The 27,765-nt window shown below is 36.7% G+C and overlaps 1 protein-coding gene across 3 annotated transcripts in view; it reads right to left on the reverse strand.

The window, feature by feature from the left end:
* The window catches only part of Mer (ezrin/radixin/moesin family protein merlin), a 488,739-nt gene that overhangs the window by 397,223 nt on the left and 63,751 nt on the right, over window positions 1-27,765 (reverse strand). For all 3 annotated transcript variants that reach the window (XR_016548261.1, XR_016548262.1, XM_090392086.1), the window contains exon 4: window positions 2,604-2,755. Coding sequence is in view for 1 of the 3 variants with exons in the window: in XM_090392086.1 (XP_090248212.1) it covers window positions 2,604-2,755 (152 nt within the window). In the remaining 2 variants the exon portion in view is untranslated. The remainder of the gene's footprint in view (window positions 1-2,603; window positions 2,756-27,765) is intronic.

Here is a 27,765-nt window from a genome sequence, read left to right on the forward strand (position 1 = left end):
TGTAACTTTGGTCTAAACTTTGGCATACTAACATTTTTTTCACCTATTTTCAACCTCTGTTGAATTCACAAAGACACTTAATATTATATTAAGTAAGGAAATCTTTGAATTATGGATTTTATCGTTATTTTACAATCAATTTCACCTTTACCAATATACAAGTATTTCTCCGAGAGTTTTGATACTTGTTAAATTTGAATGAAATGTAGTATACAATAAATTTCTCCTTCATTCAAGATTTAACAGGATAACCTTCTTGAATGGAAGGCAGTCTCAAGTAGAGTGATGTAGGCAAATATCAGAATGGGGAACTGGACAATGAGACTTATTCGTGCTTATGGTCCCACAGAAGGTTTTACCGAGGAAGAAATGAAGGAATTTTCTGAGGCATTAGAGAAGGTAGCTGGCTCAATAAAAAAAAAAGGAAAAGTTGGTCCTTGTTGGAGAGTTAAACAGCATAGTAGGAAACAATTACCAGACATATAGACATGTTTTGGGAAATTTTGGAGAAAAGTGCAAAGCTAATAATAATGATAAATGTCAATGCCTGTTGGATTTCTCTTCAGGACATAGATTAGTTATTACTAACATCATATTCCAACATAAAAATGTACACAAATTCACATGGAGAGAATATGCAAGAAATAAGAAAAGTCTCATTGAATATGTTATAGTTGATAGCAATGTTTTCCCAAACAAGCAGTGTCAGCATGATGGTAGAAAACTCCCAACAGGAATGCAGTCAGAAATACATATTCATACTTGAAGTAGAAAGTCATCAAAAACTGAAATGTAGAAAGGCAGCTGCAATTCGGCCAGAAATGTTCAAATATTGAGGTATGAGTTTTACAGTGGCTGCATTGCATATTTCAGGAGGCCTGGTCAGAGGGTCAAATTTCAGGAGGAGAGCACCCAGTACCCATCTATAAAAAGGGAAATAAAACTGAATGCGAGAGTTTGTATAGTTTGTATATTATTGTTATTTTTTTTCATTCTTATTCTGGCATTAAGATCTCCAGCTATAATTATATGATCTGTTTTATTTAATTTTTCATATATTCCTTATAACTCTTTGTAAAAGTAATAATTTTCTTATTTAAATTAAGAGGATATTAAATCCCACATTGTTTTAAAACCGAATAAGAAACTCAAGGTTCGGAATCAAGACTGAAGTTCAAATAAATTTCTAAGTAACTTCTTTAAATTTCTCATTTCCAACTTGCAATTTAGGATATCGCTGCTTGACATGGTTAGTGAAATTCAAAAAAGAGAAATTAGTTTTATCATCAAATTTGGGAAACCTACACCAGAAGACCTCCAGCCCAATCGCCCAAGAATACCAACATTGCCCGCTAGAGGGCACCATCAGGACTTTAGGAGAAATAATAGCCTCAGACTTCTTCCTCATTTATTGTTTTGTTGTGCCTGCGTGCACGTGTCTTGTTCTTAAGTTCTTGAAAATGGCAACATGACGTTGCCGAAATATTGAAATATATTAAAATTTATTTTAATGTATATCCTAGTACGTTGTGATTTCCTTAAATTATATAATGAAAATGCATAACCAACGTCTAAGCTTTTCCACGAGAATTATTGGCTCTTTATTTTAAATAATTAAATTTTCTTTATTTAATTTTAATCGCACTTCTAATATTCTTTCATTCCAGTATGTATAATGAGTTATTTTTGCTTTAATTAATTTATGGATCCAAATCATTACAGCAGCTTTTGCATATTTGTTTGTCCACTCCACTCTATATGATATTGTAATTAGTGCTTTTGTTATTCTAAGTTTCTTTTTTGTTTCTGTAAGAACTGCAATTTCTATATTTTTGTCATTTAAAATTTTATCTAATTCTTCTTCTTTATATGCTATGCTTCTGATGTTCCATGTAGCATATTTCACCTCGTTTTTCTTTTTCCAAAGTTTCATAACCTTTTCCAGTTAGGGTCATTTCCCATGTTTCCTGTCCGGTTTGGATTTCATTGAGACTTGAAAGTAATATGTGTTTCCCTATGTCAAGTGACTAGCATGATGATAGGTATCCTAGTGGTGGGGCTGCCACCTTAAGACAACTAGGCTTGCCTTTTTTTTTTTTTTTAGTATATAGTGGAAGCTACAGTTTGAGAGAAAGAGTCACCCCCTCGCCCTCGAATTGCTCTAATAGCACTGGGGGGAAGAAGTAAGAAGTAAGAGAGAGAGTAGAGAGGAAAGAAGAATAGAAGACCAGTCTCCAGATATGATATACCAAAAGTATATTGTATAAAGTAAGATCAGGTCTAGCTCAGGTATCTAGGGTTTGCCATGCCTGTACTCACCAATGTGAGCCCCTGAAAGAATATGTAAATGCACTTTTTTTTTATAATTAGTATTTATCTTTATAATCTTATTAATATTAGCATAATTTAAGATTAAGAAAATTAAGTGTAGGTCATTTGCACTGATGAGAAACAATTCAAAATATCACACATATTTTGAGCAATTCAAAACATATCAACATTTTATTTGTTTGTGGCTAGCATATTATTACCAACTGAATAGCTACTGAATAATAGCTACTGAATATACAGATGATTAACTTTATCATTAAAAAGTTCATTACCTTGTCATTCCACGGTGATCTGCATACCAAATTTTAATTCTCTCCTCCCACATTTCAGGAGTCATCTGATACTGATCAATAACTCTTTGTGGCAAAAGATCTTCATTGGCAAGCATTCCTGGTTTATATGTTGCTTCATCATAATCTCCATACTAAATAAACAAAAACTCTTGAACGATGTTATTTATACAGGATTATCAAATAATATATTCTGAAAGAAATCTTGATACTACAATTTATGTGAAATCAGATTCAATCAAGACTGAAGTTCAAATAATTTTCTAAGTAACTTCTTTAAATTTCTCATTTCCAACTTGCAATTTAGGATATCGCTGCTTGACATGGTTAGTGAAATTCAAAAAAGAGAAATTAGTTTTATCATCAAGTTATGCAATGTTATAAATTTAAAAAAATATGATATAAATTAAAAACAGTTTCCTCCAAGTTCAGTGGTGATATGTTTCTCCACTTACATAGGCTTAGCATATTTCCTTGAGACAAAAACAGGATGCACTGGGATGGGGGTTTATGTAATATTCTATATTCATGAAAAAGTAAGACGATAAAAAAAGTTTTATTACATAAACATATTGAGCTTACCATTATTCTTCAGTTACAGAATCCATACAAAAATTTAGGTAGATGTAGAGGGGGAACTGTACTTCATCACGATCGTACCATGAATATTTCTCCAACGAAGTGATCTTACACAACAAATTTCAGTCTTTCAACACCTTATCATAAAACTTCTCACACTCCATGATACAATTTTGTCTTACAACTAACATAGCCTCATTGTCTCAACACTTAATCTAGATTTCTCCTTTGACCACATACTGTTCATAACAGAAAATATTCTCTCAACAGGTGCTATACTTCCTGGAAGGCAAAGAATAAATTCTACAATATTACAAAAGTCTTGATGTTTTTCACTCATTTCAGAAAAAATCTGTACCTATCTATCAGATACAGGAATGTTTTCTTTATTCCACATATCCATCTGCCTCACAATTATAGATTTTATGAGGGTCCACTGATCGAATACATGAGTTTCTTCTGTTCCTGTGCATGTGATGAGTTCCTTGTTCAGGCTGCCCTGTATTTCTTTCCATTCAGGTGTCTTCCTTAGCAGCACCCACTTGAATTTCTCAGTGTTTCCTAAACTTCACTTCCACTTGTTGACATATTTAAGCTGGTTTCATAAAAATTCTCAACTACCTAAAAAACTTATCTATCCAATCTATCCAAATCACCCTGCAAGATTTGGACATCTTCTGCATTCACTATTGTCCTACCCAACTTTGCATCATTAGCGAACAAATGAACTGTTCCGCTTAGATCCTTCCCTATATCATTAATGAACAAATTGAACAGCAGTGGTCCAAGAACAGAACCCTGCAGCACACCACTAGTCACAGCCCATCTTTTGGACTCTACTCCTGAATAAACTACTCTCTGATATCTCTCCATCAACCACCCACCTATCCATCTCACCAACCCGACATCCATTCCCATATGTTGCAGTTTACAGATTTGAATTCCATGTGGTATCCTGTCTAAGGCCTTAGCCAGGTCCAGCAGTATCACTGTAAAGCCATTACCCTTATCCAGTTCAGCCGTCACTGTGTTATAAAACTTGAGCAAGTTACTGAGGCATGATCTACCCTTCACAAAGCCATGCAGTCTCCCGTACAGTATCTCATTTTCTTCAATCCATTCCTGTATTTTTCCCTTGACTACTTTCTCCAAGACCTTAACAATGACTCCTGATATGCTGAATGGTTGGTAATTTGCAACAGTAGTCTTGGGTTCTCCTTTATGCAGTGGAACTATTTTCTCCTCTTTCCACACCTTCGAGATTACACCAGACCCGAGACTCAGATTAAACAACATGATCAAGGGCACTGATAATTCTTTAGCCACTTCACGTAAGACCCGTGCCGGTATACCATCCAATCCCACAGATGTATTCACATTAAGGTTCTGTAATAGACTATTCACCTCCACTTCATTCATCACACTTCCCGTATAAACTAATGGTTCCTTCATTTTTCAATGTCACCACCTGGATGATATACTCTTGCAAAGTGCTCGCTCAGTAATTCCACTATATCGACTGATTCAGTGACCTCCTTACCATCGTCATTCCTTAAAATCATTCTGCCGTGTATAGTTTTTTTTTTTTTTTGCTTGCAGCATATTGAAAGAACTGTTTGGGATTCTCTTTAGCTTGCATAGCTAGTTTCCTTTCATAATCCGCTTTTGCTTTTTTTTTACCACTCGTTACCCTTCTGGCCTGCGTTTTATACCATTCATGTGCCTGCAGGTCACCTTTCTCTTTAAATTCCCTCCACAGTTGTTTCTTTTTTTTGCAGCTCAAGCTTGATGGTGTTATTCATCCATTTAACCTCTACTTGTTTTACTATTCGGACCCGGTATACTATCAGCCATAACCTTGTTTATTGTGTTATTTATTTTCTTAGAATAATTAGTTTTTTTATAGTACATTACTATAAAAAACTTATTTTTTTGTGCAGATTTATAGTATTTGGTATTTCCTGATATTTTGTTGGAATACTATAATATCAAAACAGTCCTATAAATCAGCACCAAAAGCACATAAGAACAATAGAGCAGTAACAAAGAGAAATGCTAATGAAATTCTGAAAAACAAGACTTGTTGCAATGAAAGCATAGAGAATGAACTAACATTCAAAATATCTACAATAAACACTAAAATAACTAGCTGGACAAAAAGGGAAATTTTTTTTTATGGTGACCCCACACATGAAAGGTCACAAGACCTATAACACTACAGTGCCACCGCAAGTGATTAAGGAGAAAAATGTAGCCTGTTGATATGATTAACAAAGCGTAGGAGGTTGTACTCAGTGGGAAAAACAGTATGGGGAAAGACTGTTCCAAACAATAGAGGTGGATGAAATGAAAGAAGCTGATGATAAGTTAGTTTGTTTGAAACTAGACAGTGTATGGGTGTTGGCCAGTGGTTGCCCTGGTTCTTCTATGGTTAAAGGAAAGTGGAGCAATGGGTGCAGCCAATTCAGAGAAGCAACACCCATGAAATTACCTATAAAACAGGCACAGCACTGAAACAGAGTGCCTATGATAAAGTGACTGAATGGAGTATGTGAGAGAAGGGCCATCTATTAAGCAGATTGCCCTCTTCTGAATATCATCAAGAATTCTTAGAGAGGTCTTGAGTGCTCCACCCCAAATGTGGGAACTGTACAGCAAAATTGAACAGATCTGAATCGTGGGTATTGAGATTAAGAGAAGTAATGTATAGAACAGAAAAGAACATCAAGCTTTTTAGAAGCTAAAGAGGCTATGTGAGTATTATATTTGTGCAGGATAAACTGGATGCGACAGTCAACCCTAGAAGAGAAAACTGATCTCAAAGGGAAACTGGAACATTATCAAAAATGAGAGGAGATTAGGCAGGATTTTTCTTGTGGGTAATAAGGCAGGTTTGGATTTTTTTGGCACTGCTCATAAGTTGTCTTCATCCCATTTAAGGATGTTGAGAAGGAAAGGGTTCAAGTCACTGGTTATGGAATCTCTTGTGGCATTGTACTGAAGGGTTTATTGAATGAGGAAGAGGAATGAAGAGTATACTGTCACTGGTAAAGCAGTGAAAAAGATTTGAAGTCAGAGAAAGGAGGTCATTGATGTAAAGGTGGAAGAGTGTGAGTGAGAGCATAGAACTCAACACCAACACTGATGGGGTTATCCATATACAGTATTAAAGTACTACAGGTTGACCAGCCCACCTCTCATATATGTGCCCAACATAAAAAACAAAACAAAAACACTCTGATGAGAGGAAGCCATCCATCATGACACATAATGAACGACAAATGAGGAAGCTGGCAATGCAATGATGGAGTATAGAAGGGAGGTCATAAGATGGTAGCTTGTTCAGGAGGCCTCAGTGCCAGACATGATCAAATCCCTTAGAAATATTGAGAGCAATAACATGAGTTTCTCCAAATTATTCCATGGCCTGAGTCCAAAAGTGGGTGAGATTAGCTAGGAAGTGATCAATAATTAAATGATGAATCTGGAGGTAATTAAGAACTTCTCCACTTTTGAAAGTAATAAAGTGAGAGAACAATGGGATGATAGTTAGATTATGACTTTTGTTCTCCCTTTTTGGGTACAGACTGGATATGGACTTGTTTCCATGCTGTTGGGTAAATGCCAGTAGAATATGAAAGTATATATACATGATGCAGGGTGGATGTCAATTCTGGAGCACAACTAGAATACAGTCTGGACCAGGAGTATTATTAGTATCAAGATTAATGAAAGTTTTTCTAATGTCCTTTTAGTGAAAGTTCAGAAGAGGCATGGAGTGGACACTTTGTAGAAGTAGAGGAGATGATTTGCTTTTGTTATCCAGTCAGGAGTTGGAGGAAAATAATTGATGCCAAGAAGTCTGCCACCTTTTCCTTGGATGAGGTTACCATAGTGCCATTAGGCTGCAAGAGAGGTGTCAACATGGAAGGGCAGAAGTTATGCACAACAGCTTTAGCAAGGGACCAGAAGGCTTGACTGCCAGTTGAGGTGTAAACTCAGGTGTATGAACAAACTGAATAAGAATTCAGCAATAGGGACTGATGGGATATCAGAACGTGTGCTAAAAATGTGTTCAGCTGAACTGGCTATTCCTTTGCCCAGGCTGTTTAATATGGGTCTCAGAACAGGGAAGATTCTGCAGTAGTGGAAAGAATGCATGGTAATTCCATTACACAAGGATGGTGAAAAGACCGATGCATCCAACTATCGACCATAGTATCTCAGGAGTGGTGGTGAAGATTTTGGAAAAATTGGCTAGGGCTCACGTTCAGAAATGGGTTGACGGTGTATCTCTACTTTGCAATAAGCAACATGGGTTTACTAAGGAAAGGTCCTGTTTTAGAAACTTGCTGACATTCCATAACAATGTTACCATTCAACTAGACAAGGGAAATGAATACACCATGATACTTTGGGATTTTGCTAAGGCTTTTGACAGAATACAGCATGGTAGACTGTTGCATAAATTGGAGAATATGGGTTTGGATTATAGAATATTAGCGTAGATAAGAGAATGGCTGACTAATAGATATCAAAAAGTGGTATACAGGGATGCGAGTCTCAAGATTTAAAGTAACTAGTGGTGTACCACAAGGTTCAGTCCTTGGTCCACTGTTATTCAATCTGTACATTAATGATATTGGGAAGGACTTGACAGGCAACATACAGCTATTTGTTGATGATGCAAAGATAGGTAGGATAATCAGAAATGCTGCTGATGTGAATTACTTGCAGTTTTGCTATTTGAACAGGCTGGAATTGTGGGCGGAAAATGGATGTCAGTTCAATGTTAGTGAATGTAAAGTCATTCACTTTGGCGTGATTAGATATCCAATGTTGTATTATATTGGTGGGATTAGGCTAGAAGCAACTGATGAGGCTAGGGATCTTGGAGTGTTAACAGATAGGAAGTTGAGGTTCAGGGCCATGTAGCAAAGATTGCAAATGCAACTCAAAAGATAATTGCAATGCTGAAACAAACATTCATATGTAAAGATAAGGATGTCATTTTGCCTCTTTACGAGGCCTTGATAAGACTTCACTTGGACTACTGTGCACAGGCCTGGTGTCCTGCTTTCCACTGTGATATAGTGGAGAGAGTGCAAAGGAGAGTGTTAAAAATGATATCAGGATTGTGGAATACTGATTATGAAGACAGACTGAGAATTTGTAGACTGCTGACACTAGCAAACAGGAGAAAGAAGGGCGATATGATTGAGACTTATAAACTTCTGAAAGGGTCATACAGGATTTCAGATGATCAAATTTTTCAATTTATGAAGGGTGGGGAAAGGACAAGAGGGCATCCTTGATGCTAAGAATGAATGCAGCTAAGAAGGGGTGAGGGCTAGACTTTTCTCTGAAAGGGTGGTGCATGATTGGAATGGATTGCCATTGGATGTTGTGAGTGCAAGCAGTGTGAATGAATAAATAATAATGTGATAGCTGACGTGTGTAGTATGTAGCCTCACTTGATGAGTCCCTGACTCCCTGGAGGTCTCTCTCTTAATAATAATAATATACACAAATACTGGGAGCATCAGAAACAAAGGGGATGAGTTTTTGGTCTTAGGGAATACCTTGTGGTCTCAGATTACTGGCTTAAGATCTGGCTCTTGGAAGCAGATGCACTAATTGGTATCTTGTCTTCCTTCCTAAAGTATTTTTAGGAAGGAAGACAAGAGAGAGAGAATGGGGAAGGGGTACCGATGACATCAGAAGATCTGAATCTAGTTAGGTAGACTGCAATAGTAACAGTTTTCCATGTAGCAGTGAGTTTGTAGCTATATGGCATGAAGTGGAGTTTAACGAGATCAAATACACAGTCTGATTCCTAGCAGATCAGTTGCTATTGATGAAATGCATTGTCAAATGAAGCTAATGGGAACTAAATGATTAATCACTATGGGTGAAATTAATTATCTGAATATTGAATAGATAGCAGTAAAATCTGATGAGAAGAATAAAGCTGAATTTGTTGAGCTGTTGAGAGACAACTTCCTTAAGTAGCATGGGACAGAAAAAATTCAAAGTCAAAGAGTATTAAACATGATTATAACGGGAGCGGGAGTTTCAGTAAAAACGTACCTTTTCTACCTCCAGTTGGTGGTAATTTCTTGCTATACTGATATAGGAAGTGACTAAGTGTATGGATATTCCATTCAGGAAAGGTTACATGCTTAACTACAAAGCAGGAAATTCTAACAAACTCAGAAAAAAAAATACTATATTTGATCTCCTGGTAATGGCTGTTAGATGGGAAAGATACTGGCAGTGCAGTGAAAGTATTAAAAATTTCTATGATGGAATATATTCCTAGAGCTTAAAGAATAAAAAGGTGGGAGTGAAATGGATGTGAAAGCTTAATAAGCAAAAGATTGTTAAGAAAAAGATGATGGGGGGGGGGGGATGAATACCATAAAAATAGGGATGATGTCACTTATGAAAATTATAGGACAGGACAGAAGTGTTACAACTATTGTATGGAAAGCAATTTGCAGGTATGAAAAACACAGGCTCTGAAAGCTAAGAACAACCAAAAGAAATTCCACTGTTATGTTGCAAGTAACAGAAAGAATGAATGTGAAATAACTCTCTTGAATGCAGATGACATGCTGATGGTGGATGCAGAACAGACTGTTCAAATGAGAGCCCATTTTACTAAAAGATATCAACTTGGTGTGTGCAATACATAGCTTAATGCTACCTCTACAGTGGATAAAGAAACTCACCTATGAGGAGGAAGTACCGCAGATGTTTCATAAACTTCCATGCTGTTTCCTGTTACAAGCTTTAGCAAAATTCAAAAGTGTTATGGTGTATCCATTCCTCTTCTCTACCTGACTAGATGGATGATAAAAGTGTGTTCAGATGAACTGACTGTGCCTTTGACCTGTCTGCCTAATTTGAGCACGAGTACAGGGAAGATTTCACAGGGGTAGAAAGAATGATCTGTCTAATTATCAACCTATCAGTATCTTGGGAGTGGTGATGAAGATTATGGAAGAGTTGATAAGAGAAATGGGTTGACAATGAATCTACACACTGCTATGAACAGCAGCCTTACTAATGGATGGTCATGTTTGAGTAACTTGCTTAAATTTTATAATAATGATACAATTCAGTTAGAGAAGAGGAATGGATACACCATAACACTTTCGAATTTTGTTAAAGCTTGTAACAGGAAACAGCATGGAAGACTGTAGTATAAGTTGGAGGATATGAGATTAGATTACAAACTATTTGTCTGGATGGCTGACAGACAGTTATCAAAAAGTGGTATGTGGAGAATGTGAGTCTTCAAGATTTAAGGAGACCAGTGATATAACCCTAAGTAGAGTCCACAGTCCATTATTATTCAATCTTTAGATTAATAACATTGGGAAGGATTTCCAAAAGACAGCTTTTACTGATGATACAAACATACGCAACACAATCAGAATGCAAATGACATGCACTACTTGCACATAATGATTTGAATGAGCTGGAATTGTGATATGAAAGTGACTGTCAATTCAATGTTAATACATGGAGAGTGGTGTACCTGTTGTTCATGTATTTAGATGTAATGAGATATCCCATAGTGTATTATATTGGTGGAATTATGCTAGAAACTGATCAAGCCAGTGATCCTGAAGTTTTAGTGGATAAGATCTTGAAGTTAGAATTGAAGGAGATATGGGAAGATGGATTGATGTTAAATGAGGTGTGAGACAAGTTTGTACATTATTTACATTGTTATTTATAATCTTTATGGATTATATTGTGAAAGAAAGTGGTATTAAATCTAATATTAAACTGTAGATGTTAATCTCAACTTTATACAGATATTATACTTATAAATATATCCAGTAAAAGTCTGAAGGATTCCCTGACTAAACTGAATAACTGCTATGATAAATATGCTATGTAAATCAGCAATAAAAAGAGGAAAAGAATAAAATAGACAGAAACATTAAAAACATCAAATGCATTCTGAATGGAGAACCTACAGAATAAGTAAAACATTTCAGCTAATTAGGCACAATTTTCAGTGAAGATGGCAATTTAAACATGGAAACAGAGAACAGAATTAGCAAAGCTGGTATGGTAGGAAGTCTACTGAATAAATTTATATGGAATAATGGATAAATTAGTCAAGAAACTAAAGTAGCTGTATAAAAGACGGTATTCCAACTAATTTTAACTTAAGGATCTGAGAGCAGGGGAGTGAACAGATAGCATCAATGGCAGTATCATATTAAAAATGAGGATATTAAGAAAGAACTTGACATAATTTAGCATTCAGGAATGTATTAGAAGAGCTGGTCACAAGTAGTATGGTCACTTAAACAAAATGGGAGAAGAAAGGTTAGGAAAAAAAAAGGGGTCTTTACCAAGATGGCAGGAAAAAGATCCAGAGGAATACCAAGGTGGACTGATGCAATAAAAAGTAGCTTAGAAGAAAAATATGTAAGATCTAAGAATATTGGGGTATTCACAGATAAGAGATTAATTTGGAGGAAAATTGTAAACAGGAAATTGGTGATGATGTAGAAATACTGGAGTCATCCCATTTTACAGAGAATGCCATTAAGTGATTTTGAATATCAAATTTTTCATCTCTCACTCTTTTCTTCCCTCCAGATCTTCATTTTCCACCCCTCAGTCAGTATGAATCCATAGAAGAAAGCACCATGTGCTGAGTGGTATATTCAAATAAAATCTAGTACACAGGGCTAAAGAAAATTTAGAACTCATTACAACAGATCACTCCAGCAAGGCTAATACATATTAGCTTGGTATAAAAAGTTTATAAAAACTAAAAGTGTAGAACATAAGAAAGGTGCACGTGACCTCAAATGTCTAATAAAAATGCTAAGCGTATTCAATAGGGCTTTGTTCAAAGTCCACACAAGTCGACATGATTTTCATTGCATGAGTTACAGCTGACTTTTGCAAGAGATCATGCAAGATAATAGGATTCATCATCATCAGGAACCATGGGCAGATTGCCCATTGGTGTCCAATGCCTCCTTCACTATCTTCTTCCACCTTTCTTTGTCTGTTACACAATGTTGCAGTTTCTGTAACAAAATTCCACACCAGTCCTTTTATGTGGTCTATCCATTCTCTGCATGGTCTACCTCTTCTGTTGGCATTATCCATAATATCAAACATGAATGTCTTCATCTTCCGATCCGTGCTCATTTTGCAGATATGTCCAAATAATTGCAGCTTCCATTGTATAATTTTCTGCATTAAATTCTCCTTTGGTTGTATCTTCTAATAGAACTCTTCAATTGTGATTTTCTGTACACATCCTATTCTTAGAATCTTCGGTAACATCATCAAATTGTTGATATATACCTTCAAGGGGGGGGGGGGTACAGGATATGATAGTACTACATGTAAAATTTACATCATTACTAATTTCCTATCTACAGTTTTCCTCCAAATCAGTCTGTTAAATGTCAAGACTCCAATATTATTAGGTCTTATACTTCTGTCTCCAAAGGTACTTTTTATGGTATCAATCCAACTATATCTTGGTCTTCCTCTGGGTCGTTTTCCATACTACCTGAGATTAACTCTGCTAATTCATTCCTGATGCTCACAATATCAGGTTCTTTCCTAATATCCTCTTTTTTAATATGATTTTGCCATTGATGCCATCTGTTCATGCCCCTAATCTCTCTCAGGACTCTCATATCTGAAATCTCTAGTCTTTGGCCAAGTGTTTTACTTCTAACCCAGCTCTCAGACCCATAAGTTAAAATTGATTTAAACACTGTCTTGTATACAGCTAATTGAGTATTTTGGCTAATTTCTCTCATATTCAATATAAATTTATTCAGTTGACTTCCTACCATACCAGCTTTGTTGATTCTGTTGACTATTTTCATATTTAACTTACCATCTTCACTAAAAATCATGCCAAAGTATCAGAAATGTTTTACTTGTTCTATCCATTCACAATGCAGTTGATATTTACAATGTTTCTGCCTATTTTCATTGTCTTTGTCTTTTTAATGCTGACCTTCATACCATATTTATTACAACAGTTATTCAATTTAGTCAGGGAATCTTGCAGATTTGTAGCGGATTTATTTAGAAGTAAAACATCATCTGCATAAAGCAAAGAGCTGAGATTAACACCTCCAATTTTGATATCAGGTTTAATACCACTTTCCTTCATAATATGATACATATAGATAATGCACATCCTTGTCTGACACCAGATTTAACACTGAAACATCTTCTGTATTTCCTTCAATTCTAACTGCTGACTTACAAATAATTAGTCTCAAATAAAGCTAAGTATTGCTTGATATAATACCCCATTAACACCATATAACTGTAGCGTTTGGAATAGCTTCTCTCTCTCTCTCTCTTGGCACCTGGTCATATACCTTTTCCAGACCTACAAAACTTAAATACAGATCTTTGTTATATTCCCATGATTTCTCCGCTATTTGTTGTAAAGTGAAAATCTGATCCTGACAGCCTCTATTTGGCCTGAATCCAGCATGTTCTTCATCAAGCTTCTCTTCCACAATCCTCAACTGTTTCTCAAGTACACTTGCATATATCTTACCAGGAACACTGAGTAATGAAATGCCTCTATAATTCTCACATTTAATTTTATTTCCCTTGGTTATATATGGGTATAATGATAGCTCTACTCCCATCATCTGGAATTCGTCCCTCTGTCTAGGCCTTCTGAACTATGCAGTGTAGCCACAGTACGACTTTTATACCTCCATACCTGAGCATTTCTGGTCGAATATCATCTACTCCTGCTGCCTTTCCACATTTCAGGCTTTTGATGGAATTTTCTACTTCTAGTATTGATATGTATTCCTGACTGCATGCCTGGTCAGTGTTTTATACCACTGTGCTGTCATCACTGCTTCTTTCGTTTAGCAGTTTTTCAAAGTAATTACTCCATACTTCAAGGAGATATCCTTGAAGAATGAAGTAATTACTTTTTCTCCTGTTTTCATGTCGCCTTTATCATCTCTAATTCCTTTTACAGCACTCTTTCCTCCATTTCTGAGCTTCTTCAACAACCTCCAAAATATCTTGCCACCTTCTTGATATTTATTTTCTATGTTCTCTGTCTCTATTATTTGTCTCTGAATTCTCTAAAAGCATAAGCTGACTTATTTGCCAGGAACTTTTGATATGCTTTCTTCTTTTCCTTCACTGCCTCTTTAACTTCCTGTCTCCACCATGGAGTTCTGATTTTTCTATCCTTACACACAACCTCACCACATGCCTCTCTGGATGAATCAATCAGTGCTTTCTTCAGGGCTTGACACTGAATCTCCAAGGTTTGGCTCCTGCTCTCAAACTCGTTCATTTTTTCATGAATAATATGTGTGTATTTTTGTCTACAGTTCACATCTGAGAGCTGCTCAACTTTTATTCACTTTAAAACTTTCTTACAAGTCATTCTTTTCAATATGAAATTCAATTTTATCCTGCTCAAGACTAAATAGTGATCACTTTCAATTTCAAATCCTCTGTACACTCTGGTGTCCTGCACCATGGAGAAAACATCACTATCAACAATAACATAGTCAATGAGACTTTTCTTATTCCTTGTCTCTTCTCTCCATGTGAATTTGTGCACATTTTTATGTTGGAACATGGTGTTAGTAATAACCAGTCCATGTCCTGAGCAGAAATCCAACAGGTATTTACCATTATTATTAGCTATGCTCTTTTCTCCAAATTTTCCCAAAATATTTTTGTATGTCTCACAATCATTTCCTACTCTGCTATTTAGATCCCCAACAAGGACTGACTTTTCCTTTTTTCATTGTGTGAGTTGCTTTCTCTAAAGCCTGAAAAAAAATTCCTCCACTTCTACCTTAGTAGAACCTTCTGTGGGACCATAGGCACAAATAAGTCTGACTGTCCAGTTCCCCATTCTCATATTTGCCCACATCACTCAACTTGAGACTGCCTGCCATTCAAGAAGATTAACCTCTTATTTAGTGTTGAATACAATGGCTACTCCTTCTTTTCCTTGATTTTCATTGCCTGAATATAACATTTTGTATTTATTGTTAAGAAAGATCTCACCAGTTTTTGTCTATTTTTATTTCAGTCACCCCTATTATGTCGATCGGGTACTTATCCAATTCCTCCGCTAGCTCCATTTCTTTGCCATTCAGGCTTCTTATGTTGATAGTACTGATCTTGAACTCTAGTAATGTCGAGTTGGGGTAACTTTTAGGATTTGTTCCAGTAGCCGACTTTTCACTGTTTGCCCTGGTTTTCTGGTGAATACAACGGGGTCTTGTTTAACCAGGCGACGCCCCAACCGGCATGAAATTCTGTCATGTTGTACCATCATTTGAAATTTTGGTTTAAGCCAATAAGAATACAATTTGGTCGGCTAAATCCCAAATTGCCATCCCATCCTCATCTGTTCAGTATCCAGGTAGATATGTAAGAGGGTTCACCACAAGAAGGTGAGGATTGGACATTAGGTCAGAAGCCCATTCCTTTGAAGACAGCGTGGTGGTCTCCTCTCAGTAGCTTTGACCCTTAAGCACCCCTCTCTTTCAAATGGCAAAATTCTTCTTCTTGATTCCTTATTTATTACCCACATTTCAGATCCAAACAGCACTCTGCTAAAGATGCATGCTTCTAGCACTCTTAATTTCGTTTGCAGGTTGATCATTTTACTTTTCCAGATGTTATCCATAACCTTCAGATTTGCTCTCATTATAATCCTGATATTTATTTCTGTTTTACAGTCCAAGTCATATGTCATTTTACTTCCCAAATATTTGAATTGTTCTATATTTTTTCTATCAAGTCCATCGGCTTGTATCTTTTGTTTCATATTCTTCTCCCCTTTGTTTTTTCCAAGTTCATAACAAGTCCAAATCTCTTCTCTTCCTCATTCAACAGTTTCAGTGATTTTTTTGGTTCTATGTCATCTTCTTCAGTAATAACAATGTCATCTGCAAATCTCAGATTGTTAATTCTCCTCCGGTGTACCAATATTCCTTTTGCAATTTCCTTCATTTTTGTCCATTGCTCTTTCTAAATGTGCAATGAAAATGCTTGGTGATATTGCATCCTCCTGTCAAGTACCTCTGCTCATTCTAAACCATTTCCCCAAATCCTCACCTATTCTAATTGCTGCCATCGCATTTTTATAACAACTTTTAATATAGCTATTAGTTTTCTATCACTATCTTCTTCCACCTTTCTTTGTCCAGTGCACAATGTCGCAGTTTATTTTGCCATAGGATTCTAGCACTACTAATGTCACTTTCTGGTCGATACTGTCAAATGCCTTCTGAAAATCAACAAAGCAAGTATATATGTTTTTTGTTTTTTCTCCTAACTTTCTCTGCTATTAACCACATTGTCAAAATCTGTTGAACTGTACTTCTATCTTTCCTAAATCGTGCTTGCTCGTCCCCAAGATATGTTTCCAACTGTGTTCTCAATCTTTCTGTCAATATCATCACCACCACCTTACCAAGGTGACTTGTCAAAGCAACTGTTCTATAATTTTTACATTCTAGCTTATTTCCTTTCTTGTATAATGTCACTAATATCGATTTCTTCCCACTCCTCTGGCATTTTCCCTTCCTTCCATACCATATTACATAGTTGGTGCATTTCTGTGACCATACTTTCATCAACAACGCCAGCCTGGTTGGCTGAGTGGTTAGCATATCCGCTCTCCAGTCAAAAGGCTGCGAGTTCAAATCCAGCCATGGGCATGAATGTTTGTGATTGTCTGTGAAAATAATAGTGGTGATGGTGGACAGTAGATGGCATTAGTGTAGATGAGGCGGTTTGTATATGAGGTTGAGTGGTGGAGACAGAGAGTTGTAAAGTAGGTGCCCTACCTCGATGAGTTTTAGGACTCCCTGGAGGTGTCAAATAATAATAATAACATATTTAATCATTTCTTCAGCGATGTTATTATTACCACGATTCTTGTTGTGTTTTAGCAGTCCTATTGCTTTTTCTACCTCTCCTCTAAAAATGTCAAGGTCATACTCATTACCTGGTGGTGATATCAATTCTTCAATCAGTTTCCCAACTCCGTCTAAATCTAGTTTTTTTCATATAACTCACTACAATATCTTGTCCACTGCTGTACAATTTTATCTTCATTCATCAATGTTTTGCCTTTTTCATCTTTAATTGTGATCTGTTTTGGTTGCCACCTTCTATTAATGGTTCTAGTCATTTTGTACACCTCCCCTAGTTTTGTGTGCTCTCCAGAGTGCTGTTCTACATTACTGCATCGAGCTTCTAACCATTTAATCTTATCCATTCTGACTGCTTTATTCACCTCATTACACTTTCTTCTATATTGCTCCTCTATTTGTCCTGATATATCCCTTCTTATCCTCAACATACTCTTCTCCTGTACTAACTTCAGTATTTCCTACCTCCACTTCTTCTTGATCTTCTCTTCTGGTACTGTTTCTTCAACTGCGTCTTCTATCGCCTTCATTATTCCTTTCACTCTTAGAGTCAATTTTTTTTCTGTCCACATTTTTTAGTTTCTTTTCTAACACTGTTCTGTACCTTCTTCCTATTTCTGCTTCACTTATTCTTGCTATATCTCTTCATTTCTGATGGTGGGGTTCATATTTTCTTTTTAATTTCAATTTGATGTTTGCAGTCACTAAACTATGATCCGAATCTATATCCGCTCCTTGAAAAGTTCAACACCGTTGTACTGATGCTATCCATCTTCTTTTAATCATATTTTTGTATCATACATCTTGGCTTTGAATCCGCCATCTTGTTGGAACGTTATTTTTATTTAAATTATCCATTTTTTTTTATTAATTGTTGGTTGATTACTGATCCAAATATAGAGAAATTTATATTATCCTGCACCACCCTATATTCAGATTAGTCTATATAATATAGTGGAATCAATCATCAACTAACTTTTGCAATCACATCTCACTTTTCTACAGGCTGAGGTTAATATTATCATTTAAGGCTTCTGCAAGGTCCGATAAACTTTATGAGCAGTGCAAAATCAGGCAAACACTAAATTGGAATCAATAAAACAAACATTTAATGCAGGGTTACATAACATGTACATTAAGTATAACTTTGAAAACAAGATAATGCAAATCAACTTAGTTCAAATACTCATAACAAACATAAAACATTAGGCATCAGACATCCAGCTGTCAATTTTACATTCTTCCAAATAATTAAAAATGGTTCACACAGTTCAATATTACAAATCTTACAGTAAATATTCTTAACACATTCGCTGCCAACTACAAGTATACTTGTAGTTGGTAAACCAGCTACACAAGCTAGCTACGAGTACACTCGTATGACGCTTACCGCCGGCAACGAGATTACTGTACTGACCTTGAAGAAGTGAAAATGCTTGGCTTGTGGAACTAGTATCAAAACTGTGTATTCTCATAGATGATATATGCTGTGCACAAGCCAACTACGAGTATACTCGTATGACGCTTACCGCCGGCAACGAGATTACCGTACTGACCTTGAAGAAGTGAAATTGCTCGGCGTACAGGAACAGACTATGCCGAAGTAGCGTGGCAGCGAACGTGTTAAAGTAGAATTCTCTAATTCTCTCCTAGTCAACAAACACTTAATTCAATCATGAGGCAGTTATCACTTCAAGGGGGAAACACTTTAAAGCTCCATACTTCAGCTAATTTTAGTAGAACGCCACAGTTAATGTTAAGATACATTGGGTGGAGATAACTCTTATTCCTTCACGCTGAAATATAAAAAAATGGACTGCTCTTACCAGGTTACATCCTTTGCGCACTGGATTCACCATAGGCACACTAAAAACTGAAGTTAACTATCACTTTGAAGTAACACTATTCAAAAGGAATCTTCACTATATAACTGAAATATTAAACATAGAGCTTCACAAGTCTTGACGCACTCATTTCAGGTAATCTACTTATTCCTTATTTTCTTCTACGCATTAATTTCAGCTTTGCACTATTCTTCCTCAAAACAATTGGAATTTGACATAATTTTAGAATTCCGTAGAAATATTCCTAATTGCCTATTAATTTCCCGGTCCCTTCTTAATTTATTTATGGCATTTCCAAATTCCCTTTGCTGCCACCCGTTACTTCACTCCGTGCTGTCCTGAATGCTTCTCCCCCTGTTTACTTTCGTTTTCCAATAAAATACCTTCATTCTTCCAGCCAAAATCCGGTTCTAGCCAGTCCAGCTCATATCAACTCCTCCCTTCGAATACCGTAGCTCATGCTCCACCATGCGCTATCTAAAATTAACTCCGTTTCCTTGACAGTGACCAATCAAATCTCATTAGCAGAATTTCTTAAATTTACTTTTACTTTCATTTACAATAAATAAAATTCACATATTACAGTTCACTTAGGATACATTTACAAATTATATAATGAATTTATATAGAATAAATAACTAAAAAAATTACAATTATTATTTCAATAAAAAAAATAACAGTAAGTATTTAAATTAGAATTTACTTAGGAGTAAAATTAGCTCAGGATATGCAATTTATGTTAAATCATAAATGAAGTATTAATAATCATAAAATTCTTCATTCACAATTTAACAATATCAATCATGTTCTTGGTTTTCCATCATTTGATTGCCATGTCCATTTTCTATACTGCTTTTGCTGGAATCTTGTGTTACAGATCATTGTCTCATGGTCCACAGCAAATTCTAACATTTTTTCACCTCATTCATTTCTTTCTCCAAAACCATATTTTCCCATGACGCTTTCCCAACCACGCTTTTCTATTCCAACTTTGGCATTCCAATCTTCTCCAATAATTAGTACATCTTGCTTTGGTAATGTTTCTATTGTCTTTGTCAGATCTTTGTAAAATAAGTCAATATCCTCATCTGTGCTGTCAGATGTGGGTGCATATATATATATATATATATATATATATATATATATATATATATATATATATATATATATATATCTGGACTATTGATATATTAAATAGTTTTGCTTGAAATCTTGCTAGTATGATTCGTTCATTGACTGGTTTGTGGCGTAACAGTGCCTAACAGTATGTTCCAATAGTAAACTTCAGGTATTAAGACGGGTGATGGTTAAAGCTCATAATTAGAATTAAAATAAATACCGCACAGAAAAATAATTAAACGCAGGTTTAATCATTACAATTTAGTTATTATAATATTCACTGTTACATTATTCATGATGCAAAATTATTTTGCATCATGATTTCGGGTTTGTGTTCATCTGGTTTGGAACCATCAAATGTGTGCAAAGATATCTACAAAGTGTAAGGCATTAGAGAAGAATAGAGATGGGCAAGTTGTCCAACTGTGTCAGGCAGACTGCAGACAAGACAATACAAAAGAACAAACAGGTAGATTATAATGTCCGTACACAAATGCTAGGAGTATCAGAAACGAAGGGATAGAGTTTGTTGCCTCAGTCAATATGTTGTGACCTCAGATTGTAGGTATTAGTGAGACCTGGCTATCAGAATCAGACCTACTATCTGGTATCAGAGTGTCAAAGGTACAGTATTTTTAGGAAGGATAGAGAGGATAGGAGAGGGGGTGTGTGCTGCTAATGATATCAGATGACTTGCATCCAGTTAGAGTTGAGACCTATGAATGCAGTACTACTATTACTAACAATATTTCATGTGGCACTGAGTTTGAAGCCATCTGGTGTGAGGTGGAATCTAACAAGATCAATTACATAGTGGGGGTGTTGTTACAGACCTGGTGGATCAGTTGCTAGTGATGAAGAAATGCATCACCAAATAGAAAATATGAGCACAAAAAGAGTAATCATAATGGTAGACCTTAATTATCAAAATACTGATTGGGTAGCAGTAGAATCTCGTGAGAAAAATGAAAATGCATTTATTGAGCTGTCGCAGGCAAACTTCCTCAAGCAGCATGTGACAGAAAGTACTCAAGGGCAAAGTGTTATAGATTTGATTATAGTGTCAAAGGCGTTTCAGTTAAAAATGTAATTATTCTGCATCCGGTTGATGACAGTGATCATGCAGTACTCACTTGGGAAGTGACTAAGTTTATGAATGTTCCATTCAGAAAAGGTTACATGATGAACTATACAAAGTAGGAAATTATGACCAACTGAGAAGTATACCAAGTTCAGTGGAATGGGATCAGTTGCTGGATGGAAAGAATATTGACAGTGCATGGGAAGCATTTAAACAATACTTAAATGATACAATATCAGAATGTGTCCCAAGAGTTTGAAGAATAAATAGAGTAAGAGTCACATAGATGTGTAATCTTATTAAGTAAGAGATTCATAAGAAAAGGACAATATGAAAGGAATACCGTTTGCATAAGGATGACGTCCGTTATGAACGTCAGGCAAGAATAGTCACAATTGTTGTACAGAATACAAAGTCTGAGTATGAAAAGAAACTGGCTCTGCATGCTGAAGACAACCCACAAGAATTCTATTGATATGCTGCGAGTAAAAGAAAGAATGAATATGAGAGAATAACTCTTCTAAATCCTGATGGCATGAGGGTTACAGATTCAGAAGAGGTTGTTCAGTTAATGAGTGCCCATTTTGTTAAAAGTTATCAACCTGGTGAATGCAACACTGAGCTCACTGTTTCCTCTTCACTAGATGAAGAAACACAGGTTAAGGTATTAGAACTGTTGCACAAAAACTGAATAAGAATTCAGCAATATGGACTGATGGAATATCAGCAGGTGTGCTAAAAGAATGTTCAGCTAAAACTGGCCATTCCGTTGACCAGGCTGTTTAATATGAGTCTCAGAACAGGAAAGATTCTGCAGGAATGTATGGTAATTCCAGTGAAAAAGGGTAGTGCAAAGACTGATGTATCAATCAGTTTGGCATATAACAGTGCCAAGTGGGAGAGTCTCCGCAACTTCTATGCCTCATTCCCATGGTTGGACTATTGCTTCCGGCCTTCCAACCTAAACATATGCACTGAGCTTATTACCAAAGTAATCCTCACCAGCATGAATACATAATTCCACACAGCACTCTGAACTGCCATTCCCTAACAAAAACCTGGTTCTCCAAAAGATGTGCCAAGGCTGTAGAGATGAAACACCAGACATACCACAACTGGTTGAAATCAAGAACCCCATCTTCCTTCAAAGCTTACACCGAAGCCCATAATAGATGCAAAAAAACAATCAACACTTCCAAAACAGAGTTTGAAAGAGCAAAAAGCAGGAAACTAGCAGCCTGTTCAAATGGCAGCCGAGCCTTTATTGGCCGTAACTTCTGTCCAACACTATTCCCATCCCATCACACCCTGATGGCTCTACTGCATCATCACCCACAGAAAAAGCCAAGCTTCTGGCCTCATACTTTGCTTCAAATGCATGCATAACTGACGATGGTAAATGTCCCCCAACCATTCCAGACACCCAACATACAATGCCCCTTATATCCTTTTGCCAGGATGAGATCAGAAAAATACTGTCCAAATGAGACACAAAAAAGTCTCCTGGTCCTGATGGCATTCCCCCAATTGTCCTGAAAGTTTGTGCTCCAGAACTGACTCCTATCCTATGTCACCTATATATACTCTCCTGCTCCACTGGGATTTATCCCACAAACTGGAAATTGGCCTATGTTCAGCCTGTTCCCAAGAAGGGTGACAAGTCACTGCCATCCAATTACCGCCCTATCTCGCTCACCTCAGTCCTGTCAAAGGTAATGGAAAAAACCATCAATTCCCAACTCCACTATCTTCAAGACACTTGCCAAATAAATGACCACCAATATGGATTCACCACTGCCGATCAACAGGAGATCTACTCACATACGTCACCCATCTCTGGACAAATGCAATGGAGAGGTTTGGCAAATCTCAAGTGGTTGCACTAGATATCTCCAAAGCTTTCGACCGAGTCTGGCACAAAGGCCTACTAGGTAACCTAGCATCATTCGGCCTGACCCAGGACTTCTGTAGGTGGATTGCCAGTTTTCTGTCTGGATGCACCCTGTGTGTGAAAGAACCATCCTCTCACCACCCAATTCATGCTGGGGTCTCACAAGGTTCTGTCCTCTCACCAACCCTCTTCCTACTATATATCAATGACCTACTGCAATTGACCTCCAACCCAATACACAGTTTTGCAGATGACAGCACCCTACACTCCTCGCTTGCATTTGATAAGCCTTGCCCTACACAACTCACCTCAACCTACAGAACATCAACCACCACCCTCAACTCTGATCTCGAAGCCATCCTACAATGAGGTTCGGACAACCTCATAAATTTTAATGTCATTAACCCAGTTCTGAACTATTTCCCATAAAAAAGAACCATTTTTTCCCAGTATCCTTTTTGACGGTACTCAAATTTCCAGACAGTCTGAGATCTCGCTCCTTGGAATCGCCCTCACATCAAACCTCTCCTGGCAGAAACATATCTCAAATATTGCATCCTCAGCCTCAAAAAAACTAGGATTTCTCTTTCGCTCAAGAGAAACCCGAACTCTACTTCACTCCAAACAGCTATTAACATTATACAAGTCACAAATCCACCCAGCTATTGAATATTGCTCCCACATATGGGGTGGGGCCCCCAAAAGCTCTCTCAAAATGCTCGACTCAATACAGAGGAGAGCAATTAGACTTATCAACAATCCATCCCATAGCTTCTCTCCCCCCACTTTCACACAGACGTATGGCCTCTGCAGTATGTATATTCTACAAATATTTCCATGGGAAATGCTCATCCAAAATAACATCAATAATTCCTCTGCTCAGTACTAAACTCATTGGAACACGTGCAGCTGCTGCACAACATCCCTTTCCAGTACACCAAGAAACAAAGAGAACAAATTTCTTCTTCTCTTCCTTCATCCCTGCAACTGCTGCACTGTGGGACAGTCTACCACCTGCTGTGTTTCCCAAGGAATATAATTTAAAGTCATTCAAACCAAATATAAACAAATTCCTCCTTTCCCTTGGTAAACCCATACACAGTACTAATGTACTATAGGTTGACCAACCAACCTCCTGTGTATGGGCCCAACACAAAAAACAAATCTAACTATCGACCAATTAGTATCTCAGGAGTGGTTGTGAAGATTTTAGAAAAATTGGTTAGGGCTCACATTCAGAAATGGGTTGATGGTGAATCTCTACTTTGTAATGAACAACATGGGTTTACTAAGGGAAGGTCATGTTTTAGCAACTTGCTCACATTATATAACAATGTTACCATTGAACTACACAAGGGAAATGGATACACCATGATACTTTTGGATTTTGCTAAGGCTTTTGACAGAATACAGCATGGTAGACTGTTGCATAAATTGGAGAAAATGGGTTTGGGTTATACAATATTAGCATGGATAAGAGAATGGTTGACTGACAGATATCAAAAAAAGTGGTATACAGGGGATCTGAGTCTGCAAGGTTTAAGGTAACAAGTGGTGTACCACAAGCGACATACAGCTATGTGCTGACGATGCAAAGATAAGTAGGATAATCAGGAATGCTGTTGATATGCAGAACCTGCAGCATGATTTGAATAGACTGGAATTATGGGCATGGGAAAATGGGTGTCAGTTCAATGTGAGTAAATGTAAAGTCATTTACTTCGCCATGATTAGATATCCAATATCTTATTATATTGGTGGGATTAGGCAGGAAGAAACTGATGAGGCTAGGGATCTTGGAGTGTTAATAGATAGGAAATTGAAGTTCAGGGGCCATGTGGCAAAGATTGCAAATACAACTCAAAAGATAACTGCAATGCTGAAATGAACATTCACACATGTAAAGATAAGGATGTTATTTTGCCTCTTTACAAGGCCTTGATAAGACCTCACTTCGACTATTGTGCGCAGGTCTAGTCTCCTGATTTCTGTTGCCATTCTCATATATTGGAGAGACTACAAAGGAGAGTGTTAAAAATAATATCAGGATTGTGGAATATTAATTATGATGACAAATTGAGAATTTGTAGACTGCAGACACTATCAAAGAGGAGAAAGAGGGTTGATATGATTGAGACTTACAAACTTCTGAAAGGGTCATACAGGATTTCAGTTGATGGAATTTTTCAATTTATTGAGGGTGGGAAAAGGATGAGAGAGCATCCTTGAAGATGAAAATGAAGGCTGCTAAGAAGGGGGGATGAGGGCTAGATTTTTCTCTCAGACGGTTATTAGGGATTGGTATGGATTGCCTTTGGATGTTGCGAGTGCAAGCAGTGTGAATGAATTCAAGAATAAGTATGATAGCTGGTGTGTGTGTAGTATGTGACCTAACTCGATGAGTCTCTGACTCCCTTGAGGTCTCTTATAATCATCATCAAATTACTGACATGTACCCTCAAGGGGTGTACAGGATATGTTAGTACTACATGAAAAATTTACATCATTACTAACTTTCTATCTACAATTTTCCACCAAATCAGTCTATTACTTTTCAAGACTCCAATATTAACATTATCTAATCTTATATTTCTATCGTCTAAGGCACTTTTTATGGTATCAATCCACCTATATCTTGATCTTCCTCTGGGTTGTTTTCCTGCCAACCTGGCAGAGACACTTGTTTTGCTAATCTTTCCTCGCCCATTCTGTTTAAGTGACCATACCACCTGAGATTAGCTGTGCTAACGCATTTCTGGATGCTGACAATGTCAAGTTCTTTCCTAATATCCTCGTTTTTAATATGATATTGCCATTGTTGCCATCTGTTCACGCCTCTAATCTTTCTCAGGACTCTCATATCTGCAGTCTCTAGTCTTTGGTCAAGTGTTTTACTTCTAACCCAGCTCTCAGATCCATAAGTTAAAACTGGTTTGAACACTGTCTTGTACACAGCTAATTTAGTGTTCTGACTAATTTCTCTCACATTCCATATGAATTTGTTCAATTGACTTCCTACCATACGAGCTTTATTGATTCTGTTGTCTATTTCCATATTTAATTTACCATCTTCACTAAAAATCGTGCCTAAGTAGATGAAATGTTTTACTTGTTCCACAGGTTCCCCGTTCACAACACAGTTGACATTTTCAACAACCCTATCTATTTTCTTTGTCTTTTTAATGCTCACCTTCATACCATATCTATTACAACAGTTATTCAATTTAGTCACGAAATCTTGCAAACTTGTAGCAGATTTATTTAGAAGTATAAGATTGTCCGCATAAAGCAAAGAGCCGACATTAACATCTCCAATTCTGATATCATGTTTAATGCCACTTTCCTTCATAATGTGATCCACATAGATAATGAATAACAGAGGGGATAATGTACATCCTTGTCTCACACCAGATTTAACATTAAACAATCTTCCTGTACTTCCTTCAATTCTATCTGCTGACTTACAACTCAAATAAAGACTAAGTATTGCTTGATATAATGCCCCATTGACACCGTATAACTGTAGCTTATTGAATGGCTTCTCTCTTGGCACCTTGTCATATGCCTTTTCCAGATCAACAAAACTTATATACAGATCTTTGTTATATTACCATGCTTTCTCAACTATTTGTCGTAAAGTGAAGATCTGATCCTGACAGCCTCTATTTGGCCTGCATCCAGCTTGTTCTTCACCAAACTTTTCTTTCACAATTCTTCTCAACCATTTCTATACTTGCATAGATCTTGCCAGAAACACTCAGTAGGGAAATACCTCTGTAATTCTCACATTCAGTTTTATTTCGCTTTTTATATATGGGTACTATTAGAGCTCTACACCAATCAAGTCTTACAGTGGTCACACTGCATAGCTCAGACTTTCTGAACTATGCAGTGCGACCACTGTAAGACTTTTATACCACCATAATTCAGCATTTCTGGTTGAATATCATCTACTCCTGCTGCCTTTCCACATTTCAAGCCTTTAGTGGCTTTTTCTACTTCAGATATAGATATGTATTCCTGACAGTATGCCTGCTAAGTGTTTCTTACCACTGTGCTATCACTGCTTGTTTCATTTAGCAATTTTTCGAAGTAATTACTCCATACTTCAAGGATATCTTTTTCTCCTGTTTTCATGTCACCTTTATCATCTCTAACTCCTTTTATAGCACTCTTTCCTCCATTTCTAAGCTTCTTCAACAAACTCCAGAATATCTTACCACCTTCTTGATATTTATTTTCTATGTTCTTGCCAAAGTCCTCCCATGACTTTTGTTTAGCTAGTTTTACACAGTATTTCGCTTTCTTACATTTGTCTGTATTCTCTAAGAGAACAAGCTGACTTATTTGCCAGGCACTTTAGATATGCTTTCTTCTTTTCCTTCACTGCCTCTTTAACTTCCTGTGTCCACCATGGAGTTCTGATTTTTCTATCCTTGCAGACAACCTCACCACATGCCTCTCTGGCTGAATCAATCAGGATTTTCTTCAAGGCTTGTCACTGAATCTCCAAGGTTTGGTTCCTGTTCTCAAACTCTTTCATTTTTTCTTCAATAATCTATGTGTATTTTAGTCTACAGTTCACATCTGAGAGCTGCTCAACCTTTATTCGCTTTAAAACTTTCTTACATGTTATTCTTTTCAATATCAAATTCAATTTTATCCTGCTCAAGAC

The sequence above is a fragment of the Typopeltis vanoorti genome, chromosome 4 (assembly GCF_054136105.1).
Source record: "Typopeltis vanoorti isolate ZY-2024b chromosome 4, IOZ_Tvanoo_1.0, whole genome shotgun sequence".
NCBI lineage: Eukaryota > Metazoa > Arthropoda > Arachnida > Uropygi > Thelyphonidae > Typopeltis > Typopeltis vanoorti.